The sequence below is a fragment of the Monodelphis domestica genome, chromosome 5 (assembly GCF_027887165.1).
Source record: "Monodelphis domestica isolate mMonDom1 chromosome 5, mMonDom1.pri, whole genome shotgun sequence".
Taxonomy (NCBI): domain Eukaryota; kingdom Metazoa; phylum Chordata; class Mammalia; order Didelphimorphia; family Didelphidae; genus Monodelphis; species Monodelphis domestica.
This window is the reverse complement of record NC_077231.1, coordinates 56,752,547-56,764,614: the sequence shown is the minus strand read 5'-3', so window position 1 is coordinate 56,764,614 and position 12,068 is coordinate 56,752,547. Positions and strand designations below refer to the sequence as shown.

At 33.7% G+C, this 12,068-nt stretch overlaps 1 protein-coding gene across 39 annotated transcripts in view; it reads right to left on the bottom strand.

Moving 5' to 3' along the window:
- Window positions 1-12,068, bottom strand: part of NAV3 (neuron navigator 3) — a 1,103,979-nt gene that overhangs the window by 288,072 nt on the left and 803,839 nt on the right. For all 39 annotated transcript variants that reach the window (XM_056798500.1, XM_056798493.1, XM_056798499.1 and 36 more), the window contains one exon: window positions 7,870-8,053. In XM_056798500.1, the coding sequence (XP_056654478.1) occupies window positions 7,870-8,053 (184 nt within the window). The remainder of the gene's footprint in view (window positions 1-7,869; window positions 8,054-12,068) is intronic.

The following is a 12,068-nucleotide window of genomic DNA, read 5'->3' as shown; positions in this document are numbered from 1 at the left end:
GGATGTCTGGCATTAAAAATCCTTTATAATGTGGTACCATTTGCTCTTTCCAAACTTAGTTTCTTCTCTTAAAGCAAACTACATTCTAGCTAGACTGGCCTACTTAGGATCCCAGAGTTAGAGATGGTAGGAACTTTCAAGGTCTAATCCAGCACCCTCCTCTTAGAGGAGAGAAAACTGAGTCCCTAAAGGTTTATGGGACTTTTCCATGCTTATGTAAGGAGTAAGGGGCAGAGGTAGAATTTCAACTCATGTGTCACATCTCATTGTCCTTAGATAGTTGCTGTCTAGATTCAATATTCCATCCCCTATTCCTCTGCCAATGCAGAGGATGTTCCCCAAGCCTGTAATCTACTCCCTCCTCACTGTACCTCCTTAAAGTTAAATTCACATGCCACCTCTCTGTCCACTTAGCTACCTGGCATTCCAGAGAAAGGATATTTTAACAAATTCTTGATAATTTCTCCATTCTGTTGTCTCTACATTGCTAAAGGGCTACATGTATTTTGGGTACCCCGAAATAAAGTTTAGGATATCTTAATAAAGATAGGAATGTGGGATTACAGATCAAGAGTTCAAAGTGATTTGAGAGGCAACTTGATCCAATCTCCCTCTTTTTTCTGAATTAAAAAATTATTGAAATTTGTTAAATATGAAAGATTATTGAAAATAAACATGCATTTTTTTCTCTTCTAAGATTCCATAACTCCTAAAGTCTATCCATAGACCATTTGTGGGTTTATGTGTTCCTAGTGAAAGACAACTTTTATAAAAACTCACCTCAATCTATTTGATGTTCCCAAGAGGTTTTAAAAAGTAATAATTCCTGATTCTAGTAATCTGAGGACTTTGCCCATCTCCCTCTTTTAACAAATGAGAAAACTAATGGGGAAAGATTGCAAAGTCTTATTCAAGGTTACACTGGTGACAGAGATGGGCAAACTAAATTATGTGTCTACTGAAATATAGATAGATAAATAGATAGATAGATAGATAGATAGATAGATAGATAGATAGATAGATATAACACAAGCAAGTACGTTTGTATATGTTTGTGTGTACAATTGTCATGCAGTCTAGTCAAAACAAGATTAAGTTACAAGTTTTCCTATCAATGTATCTTAACTTTTCCTTAAAGCTATTTATGTAAGTTTAAAATATATCACAACTTGCTATTACCAAGAATGAAGGATCAATAAACAGCCCCGTTCCTAAAAGAATACTGTAACTCAAACCAGGAACACAGCTTTATTCCAAAAGGACAGGTGCAACAACTTAAAATGAAACAAAGGAAAAGGAGCCAAATTTCACTTTTCATATATTAATTGATAAAAACCATAAAAAGTATCAATTCTGTAGATGCAGAAAAAAAACCATAAAATCAGCATTAACTTTTCTAAGGATTGTTATGGCTATAAATAAATTGTTAAAAAAATTTACTTAAAATGAAAAAATTCAGGAAAATGAGATGGAGAAGGGCCTAGCATTCTGTTAATTACAAATATACAGACCTTAATATAAATAGGATATTATATTTAGATGTATATAATGTGTTTCTTTGGGGAGCTGCTTTTGAGAATTTTGTGGGTGGTTTTTGACAGAAATAGTAGAAATGTAACTAAAATATTTTGTTAGTAGTCATGAAAAAAAGGAATTAAGTTGCTTAACTTTTCAATTAAAACTCCATATAAATTAATAGGAGGCAGAAAGAAAAGCTAAATGATAGACTAAGTTAATGGACAAATCTCCTGAAAGTATTTTTCTGGGAATCATTAAACAAGGATAGATAAAATAATTAATTATTAATTAATTACAAAGTTTTAGGGTCATATTGATTTGATTGGTTAGAGCATTGGCTAATGAGAATGAGATTTACTGATCATAAGTGCAAAATATATGGAAAAGATATATTCAAGTGTCAGATGGTCATCCAAATGGATGACCTCTGTGAGTCATAATCTTCTCATCTATAAAATGAAGGAATTGGACTAGGTGACCTTTGAGGTCTCTTTCCAATTCCAAATCAATAAACCTAAGATGTTCATTTCCACATGTGATTTTAGGTCTGGTATGGATAGACCAAATTAGTTTATGGACCTAACAGTTAAAAAACAGATACGGAAAGAATGAGAAAGATAAAGTAATAGAGTTAGTAATAGGAAAAAATCCCACACGAGTCTGAGATAGGCAAAAAATAAGAAATACTGAAAAAGAGAGGTGAGAAATGAAGCAAGAATGTTTAAACATTCCATTTTATATAAATCACCTGGGAACACATTCTATTTACTGTTCAGTCCTCTTCAAAATAAATAAAATATTGTTAAAATTTTAATTAAAATAAAATTTGAAAATCTGAAGATAAAGACAATATTTTTACAAAATCTGAAAATTGATTTAGGAAATTTGAACAATTTGACCAAAATAATCATATTGAAACTCTTTAGTGCATAAAATTTTATTATCCCCCAGAATACAATATCACTCCTTTGAGTTTACTTTTCTTCTTCCTTCTTTATTTCCTTCGTTTCTTTGTGTTTATTTCTTTTATTTTATTTTGAAATAGGATCTCTCTATTTTGCCCATGTGTAGAAGTGGCCATTCATGGCTTGATCCCAATGATTGTCTTGAAATCCATACCATATTCCATTTTCCCAACCTCTGTCAGGTGGCAGCCTCCCCATTCCTTCATTCTTCTCTTAAACATGAGAATTTTTTACTTCTCAGAGCTCAAAAGATTAATACTGGATTTAGATGGGTTTCAGCTCAACTGTAGCTAAGAATTCTTGAGTTTAATCAATAAGTGAACCTCAGTCTCCTCTAGTAGTAAAGTAGGCATTCAAATCATAATCATCTATTTAAAAACAGTATCCAAAATAACAAAGCAATAGGTCATTTAAGTTAATTGTATGAAAGTACCATTAAAATAAAAAAATAAAAGCCCAATACAAACCAGGATTTATTTCTCTTAAACTAAAAAGGGATTCTTATTGTTCAGTCATTTCAGTCATGTCTTACTCTTTGTGACTCCATTTGGGTTCATTTACCAAAGATGCTGGCGTGATTTGCTATTTCTTTCTCCAACTAATTTTACAGATGAAGAAACTGAAGCAAATTGGTTTAAGTGACTTGCTCAAATTCACACAGCTAGTTAGTGTCTGGGGCTGGATTTTAACTAAGGAAGAAGAATCTTCTTCACTTCAGACCTGACCCTCTAACCACTGTGCCACCTAGGTGCCCGAAAGAAAATGTATACCTATACATAATCAAGATGTTTTCTTGATTTTATTTCGTAAACAATCAAATGTATTCTGTAACCCATTACTTTGATCTCTTGAAAACCTATAAGCCTGGAAAATTCTAAAATGTTTCTCTAATTTTCATTAAATATATATGTGAATTTTACTTTTCAAAATTACCCAAAGGTATTGCACCTAAATTATACTTGGTACTCTGATGGATTTGTGATTTCATCTGTGTGGATATTCTCTTTTCTGAACCAGGTAATCACAAACTCTATATATCTCATCCAAGTCCTTCCATACTGCTAGGCTAATGCTACTCCTACATCAAGTAGAATTCTTCTGATTCTGGTAGCATTAAGGTGACAGTGATAGCACTGCACACCATCTCTTTTTATCATTATGTAATTAACCCATGACTTTTCCAGATATGTTTCCTGACTAATTTTTTTCATGGAACATCCTATATACAATCAGTAATATCCTATTATAGCTAAAATGCCACATGTATTTCTCCCTTATTCCTTGAATTATTTCTAAATTTAGAATTATTTTAAATCTCAATTTTCTGAACCTATTTCTAATATAAAAGATGATAAGAGCCTACCTAGAGAAAATATAAATGAACAGTAGCATAAATCGATTTTGAGTAAGCAATGGAGCATGGTAAAAAGAGACTTTGACTAAGAATTAGAGAGTAGTTGGCTCAAATCCCACCTTTGATAATACTGACAATAAGGCAATCAATTAGTGTCAATGTTCTATGTAGTTCTCTAAAACTATTCATTTTAGAAATTACAATCTCAACAGGTAGACCACTTTTCTCACCTGAGAGTTCATTAAACAAAGTAAATCTTAGAACCAGTTGTTGTTATTTCCAGTCATGTCTGACTTTTTGTGTCCTCATTTGGAGTGTTCTTGCCAAATACCTTGGTCTGCTATTTCCTTCTCCACCTAATTTAATACATGAGGAAACTAAGGCAAATGGGGTTAAATGCCTTGCTACAGGTCATACACTGGTGTCCGAGGTCAAATTTGAACTCAGGAAGATGAGTTTTCCTGACTCCAAGCCCTCAGTATTCTATCTACTGTGTCTCCTACCTGTCCCATTGAATGAGACCACTTCTTAATTTTATATAAGAATAACTGAGGAGGAAGGAAAAAAATGAAATACAAAAGAGGAACCAGAAATGTTCCCCATTGGAGGTGGCATATGGATCAAGCCTTAAAAGTGGTCAGGGATTCTCAGAGAAAGAAATGTGGGGACAAACCAATCCTACCCATGGAGGGACATTCAGATAGAGCAGGAAAAATGAAGTGCTGGATATTTCTTGCTTATGACTTAGATACTGCTGGATATAAAAGAACTTTCCAACAATGCAGAAAAAAAAGATTTTTTGAAGGTACTAGGGCTATCTTTGTTGAACATTCAATGGAGAACCAAAGGACCGTAAGGCATTGCCTGATGAAATGAGGAATACTACTAAAGGTTCAGTTTACTAAGTTCCTGCCATCACTGGAAGCAGCAAACTAAGATTCTATTTCAAAAAGTTATTTTAAACCCATATGTTTCCACATAAACAATTTAAGGTCCCTTTAAGCAGTCAGTCAGGCCTTGAGGTCTACAAAATTAGGGAAATGGAGTAGAATGTTGGCTACATCAGGCTACTTATTCTAAAAGGAATCTGAAGAATTAGGGGAGGAGAATGGAATTTTTTCAATGAGTTCTTATTTAGAAAAGAAAAACAGAGATGACAAACTATTGTAGAAAGTTGATGCAGAATTATCTGAGCTTTTGCTAGAAGTCAATTAATCAAAAATCATTTATTCATTACTGTTTGAGGTACTGCAGATAAAAAGACAAAAGTAAAATTTTATGCCTCAAGGAGTTTATGTTTTATCAAGGAGATACATTTGTCCAAGCACATACAAACGAACTATTGTCAGAGATGCAGCTTATTGCAACAGATACTGTCTGGTGATCAAGGAAGACCTAGGTTCATGTTCTACTTTTGACACACGAGTTGTAAGATCCTAGCACGTCTGCTCCCTCCACCACCAGTATAGGAAGTCCCTTTCACTCCTGACTGTCAAAAAAACTCTGGTTTTGTGTGTTCTTCCTTTCTTCCTCTCTCCCACTGTCCCTCCTTCCTTTCTTTCTTCCTTTCTTCCTTCTTTGCCCTTACCTTCTATCTTAGAATCAATACTAAGTATCTCTTCCAAGGCAGAAGAGCAACAAGCTAAGCAATTGGGATAAAGTGACTTGTCTAGGGTTACACAGTTAGAAAGTGTCTGAAGCCAGATAGGAAACCAGGATCTCCTGTCTCTAGACCTGGGCCTCTATCCACTGGTACACCTAGTACCCATGTGCCTTGGATGTTTCAAAGTTGGTATTGTTCTGTTAATATTGCTACCAGTCATATCGGCCTCCCTGATATTCCTTAAAAAGATATCCTATCTGGTGAGTCAGAGGCTGTCCCCAATGAATGGAATGCTGTCCTTCCTTATCTTCCTGGCTTCCTTCAAGTCAAAATTTACATTTCATTTTTTACAAGAAGCCATTTCTGATACCTATAATACTCATTCTTTCCCACTTTTGGTTATTTCCAATTTATCCTAAACATAGTTTCTTTGAAAATAATTGTTTTCATATTAGTCCACTAGTTTTTGAGCTTCTTGAAGTCAGGAATTGTCTTTTGCCTTTCTTTGTATTCTCATAACTGAGCACATTGCCTTTCCTGATATGCAATAGGCACTTATTAATTGTGGAGTTTTTTAGATATACATACATGTATGTTTGTGAATGTGTGTAGAAAGAGAGATAGATGAATAGATGAATGGATGCATAGATGAATAGAAAGATGGATGGATGGATGGATAGTAGATAGATCAATGGATAGTTAGATATATGGATAGAGATACATGGAAAGGGAGATAGACAGAGAAATGGAGGCATAGATATGTATACATACATACATATAAAATACCCTGAAAATCAATGAGAATTAAAAATTTTCTAAAGAAATAAGCCACCAATACACATACAACTTGAAGTGAAAACTGAATCCCATTTGTTAAAGAAACAAATGAATGCTATTTATTTGCCAAATGCTGAGACATAAGCACAACAGTGATTGACAAGATCCCTTAGTCATTATTTCACTCAACCTGTATTCTACAGAAAATGGGAATCTCTTTATTTTTATATATTAAAATATAATTTTTAGTCCCCAAGTCAACTTCCTATTCATTTCAGTGACTTAAAAGAGCTCCAGGAAGTTTTATTCTCATACTACTTAGTTATATTGTAACTTGAAACAGAAAAACATAAAGTAGGAAAGGGAGGTCAGTGACTCTTTTTGTTGGGCAAGGGGCCTTTCTTCTTTTCTTTAGAAAATCTGAAGAACTCAAAGAGCACAAAATGTTCTTATCACTAGTCTGATGAACATAAGTCTTTCTTGATATTGCAATAACCAAACATAAGCCCGAACCCCCCACCACACACACACACACACACACACACACACACACACACACACAATTGCATTTAGAAAGGATGAAGCATATTCCTCAACATGTCACTTGTGATGTTTAAATAGGATAGCTTCAGAACGTTCAGAGCTAACAATAATAGAGGGAGAGAGGAATGTCAAGGGGAGAAAAATGTGAACACAGTTCCACAAATTAGAAGGACTGATTGTTATACTTGGTAGATGAACAGTCAAAGTTTCTGAATTAGATGATGCTTGAAATAATATTTTTGCTATTGCTAATAGGTTAATAAATGAAAAGAGGAATAACTTCAAAAAGTGGAACAATTTTATAAACATTTTGATGAAATAGAAAGTTATTTTGAAAAATGTCCAGAGTAAAAATAAAGCTTTTGAACTTTCAATCCTTATTCTTTTACATTTTTCTGGGTCAAGATGGGAGTGAAGGTATTTTTATTGGTGATTTTCTTCAAGGAAGCCAGGCTAGGAGAGAAAGAGTGAACTATTCTTTCTGTGAGGTAACTGGTAGGCAGCTTCTGGGAAGTAAGCTTTATTATTATAGTGTTTTGAATGGGGAAAAGGTCATCTTGGAAGGGGGAGGAAAGAAGCCAGTGTTTAAAAGCATCTTACCCCCTGTCTACAAGAACAAAGAAATTTAAAAGCCAGACAACACTTACATGGCAAGAATTAAAAAAAAAAAAACCACATACATAGTTTGACTGGCTAGATTTTTGATGATGTAAGCATCTCATCAATTAAGACAGTAAAAACAGACTAGCTAAGTACATAATGAGGGGAATTTTTAAAATGGAAATTCATCAAAATAGTATAAGAATGAAAAAATATGTGAATTTATTTCTTTCATGTCACTAGCATTAAACACATTTAACACACATTACTGCAGAGAGAGAGGAGGGATCACTGAAAGGAAACATTGCACTACATGTCCATAATGGCTTTACCCTAGCAACTATGGATTTAGTAAATAATTTATGAAACACAAGGTACCAAAACAGCAGCCACACAGCAAACCAACAAAGCTTAGCACTTGAAATCTCATCCCAATGGCTTGTTAAAAAACACACTCCCCTGCCCCCAATCCCAGTCCTCTAAAACTTTTCCCTAGACATTCAACTTACCTGGACTGCATATCTGGTTGAGTTTTGGACTGGCCGACTTCAGCTGGTGGCGAAGGGTGTGAGACGTGCTGCTGGAGCTCTACTAGAGACTGGTAGTATTGTTGTTGGTGGTGTTGTTGCTGTTTATACCGAGATAAACTAAAAAACAACCCTAAAATGGCTTTCAAATTTCCATTTCTTATTTCTGTTAAAAAAAGAAAAGAAAAATATAAATACCATAATTTAAATTTGTTACTACCTCTACTGTTCTTGCTACTACTATTATTATTACACATGCACAAAAAAATATGTCCTAATTAAATTTTGGATACAATAATTTTGTTCACTAATGAATATGTCTCAGAGAAAAGCAACCCTGGAGTCTTCATGCTACTTTTATATGCAGCCAAAGCAAAACTGGATGTCTAACAAAACTTGACCTTTCCATAGGAATGGGAGAATAAAGGGAAAAATATTTGAAGGAGATTTGCCTTTGCCAATTTAAGATCCTGGCTTCTTCTTGAGCAAATCAAAGCTTAATAGTTTCTCTATTAAATATCTGTTTCAGTGTATTGCCTCAGTCACATTTCCACAGATGTTATTAGCAGGGAAATAGTTCACACCATCAAGTGAGGAAAAAGAGTTACTAGCGTTTTTATAGTTACTGACAAAGGGCCCAGACTTAATAACATTGACAGAATTTCTACTATGAGAGGTTCCTTCTTTTGGCCCCTACTGTCGGTTTTTAGCATGAATAAGATTTTTCTTAATATGAGAGCAAGGGAATTGGAATCTTAATACAGTTTTTCTAATGAAAGATAAAGGTCATTTTCCATTTCAATCATTCTATTTGAGGCATTGATTGTTTCTGTTTTGCCTTAGTATATAGACTCAGTGCCTACCAGAGTGTTAGAAAAATAGCACGTGCTAAATACTTGTCCACTTTCCCCAGAAATGTGTCTCCTGCAGAATATTTCCAAGGTCCAAGATTTCATATTTGTGGTTACTTTCCCATTAGCAAAGACCAGAGCTCCTCCATCCTTGATATATTGTTTTCAAGAGTTTCTAGTGCCAAAAGATTCATTATCTTATGGAAAATTTCCTTTGAATGCACAAGTTTTATTTCTTGAGAGAATATAAGATACTTAAGAGCAGGGATTATTTTATTTTTTCTTCCTAGCTCCAGCGTTATCACACCACCCGGTACACAGAAAAAGTTTAATAGATACATGCTATGATTCATTAATTGATTGACCGGGCAGTTAATTTCCAGTTTGGTAATATCTCCTAGAGCTTGTGTTCTGTTGACATTGACGTCTAAAATTCAGTCATGATGAGACATTGGAGAATGATAATTATTGTTTTTCATTCCTTTAGATATCTGATTATTTTCATTCCCTTAGATAATGATTAAACATTTTTAAATGCTACTGCCAACATTTGAAAGTCCCTTTTGAAATGTATTCATTTATTTCTTTATAATAATGATGATATGTTTAATAGTTACAACCTGCAGTTGACCTTTATTATACCAGTTAAATCTTAAATTGATTAGGGGAAAAGAAATAAGTAGGACAGGGCAAAAAAAATCCAGGAGATCTGTAATAATATTTTTAATACGGCTTAGAAAAAGCAATAAAATAGATCATGCTGTGATTTCAAGGCTTTCTGTCTGCCTTTGGATTCTGGTGGCATTAACAAAGTGCTTGGTCTGCTGTCTTTTGGCTTATGGTATCACCCCTACTTCTCAGTAGAATTGCTGCTATAACATGAAATGCTGAAAAGTTATTTTTCCCAACATCTCTCCAGTGTAAAAGAAAGTACAAGTGACATCATTAAGCTGAGTTTAGACTTTTACAAGTTTTAATGCACTCTTAAAATACTGTAAGCTCTTTGAGAATATGTTTTTACTCTTTCAATAAATCTTTATTAGATATATACCACTTCTAAGGTCCTATGCTAGGTCATGGGGATGAAAGAGATATATTTTCATGAACCTTACACTCTAATGGGAAAGATACAATATGGTCACAGATAAGTAAAATAAATAATATAATGTCATAGAAAAGAAGGAAACAAGGTGTTGTTGCATCTACTTAGGTGCTAAGCACTGTGATGAGTATTTTCAAATGTTATTTAATTTGATCCTCATAACAACCATGTGGTTTAGTCAAATAGTGGCGTCCAACTCTTTGTGAGCCCATTTGGAGTTTTCTTAGCAAAGATGCTATAGTGGTTTGCCATTTCCTTCTCCAACTCTTTTTATTTTTTTTTACAGATAAGGAACTGAAGTAAATAGGCTTTAGTCCACAGTCACACAGATAAAAGAGTATGAAAATAGATCTCAACTTAGCTATTATTATCCTCATTACATTACTGAAGAAACAGACATTTAGAAGTTATGTGACTTGCCCAGATTCCAACAGCTAGTAAAAGTATGAGGCTGAATCTAAATTCAAGGCTTCCTGACTTCAGGCAGGACCCAACGCTCTATCCATAACTTAATTCTAGCATCTTCCCTCTTGTTAATTTTTCCCCAATTTATCCAATTTTATTTTTCAAAGTTATATTTTTCCAATTTATTAGCAAGTATGTAACTTGCTATTGAGAAAATTTTTTTTTCTGGAAACTAAAAGATGCATTGATTAGAAGGGGACATTCTAGAAGTAGTGAACAAATAGAAGGATATTGCAATAACTAAAGCAAAGACAGATAGGAAACTAAATTAGGATGGTGACAACATGATTTGCAAGGAAGGATAGCTGTGAAAAAATTTAAAAAATGAATCTGGGGAAAATAAGGGAGAAGAATCAAAGGCAGCTTGATATAGTGGCAATTAGACTCTGTGGAGTCTTCTCTAATTCTGCTTCAGATAATTACTACCTAACTGACTCTGGACAAGTCATTTAACCTGCCAAAGTCCCAGTTTCGTCATTTGTAAAACGGCAAGGTTGGATTAGATGGTCTCTGATATCTATTCTACCTCCATATAGATTAGCTGCTGTTTCTAAAATGGTTGGTGTCTGTCTATCTCTATAGAGATATAGATGTATAGATATAGACAGAGATATACATAGAATGATGTCATGTTACATTGTTTACTCATATTTGAGCTGTCAGTTGCCTAGAATTTTATAAATTATTGTTTAGCCATGCTTTCCACCATTATGAAATCCACTTTTTGTATTTTCTAATGTGTATCTTATTTATTTTGTAAAATATTTCCAAATTCATGTAAAATTTATTCACATTTTAAAATTTTTTAGTTCTAAATTTTGTTCTCTCTTCTCCTCCCACAATCATAGAGAAGGCAAGCAATTTGATATCTATTAATTTGATATCTACATATTAAATCAGGAAAATTGTATTTCCATATAAGCCACGTTGCAAAAGGAAATACAAAAAAACAAGAAAAATAAAATGTAAAAAGTATATTGTAATCTGTACTGAGTTCATTAATTCTCCATCTGTAGGTAGATAGTAATTAACAGTATGAGTCCTTCAGAATTATCTAAGAGCACGGTTTTGATCAAAGTAGCTAAGTCTATTTCACAACTGATCACTATTACAATAGTATTGTTACTATGTGCAATGCTCTCCTGGTTCTGTTCACTTCATTTTCCATCAGTTCATATACATCTTTCGAGGTTTATATAATTCACTTTTTAAAACTTCTACTTATGTTCCAGTATAAATGAAGACCAAATTACCTTCCAGCTCACAGTCAGTAAATCTTTATGTCTTTTAAAATAACTTTTAGGATACTTTGAACCTTCATTCAAAATCAAAACCAGCATTATCATTACTGTTTCAAAATCCTCAGTAGTTAACCAAATAGATATAATACTCCATTGATTGCCATCATTCAGTCTTCTCCACAAGCTGGCAATACTCTATCTTCTTCCATTCTTGTCTAACATTTATTCCATTTGTGGACTCTGTTCTATTGAAAACAGACTAATCTCCATTGAATCAAGCATTTTCTTGATAGCTGCTGCTAGCAATGAATAGGATATGGATTCAGAAAGCTCTCAGTTCAAATCCAGTCTTAAACTAAATAGCTATGTGACCCTGGATAAGTCTCTTAATCTCAGTTTTAGTTTTTTCCTCATTTGTAAAATGGGATGATAATAGAAGCAACCTTCCACAGTTTCTTCCCAAGCACCAGCACTTCCACATCCCCTTTGTATAGGACATTTCCAAAGAAGCTATTAACATTT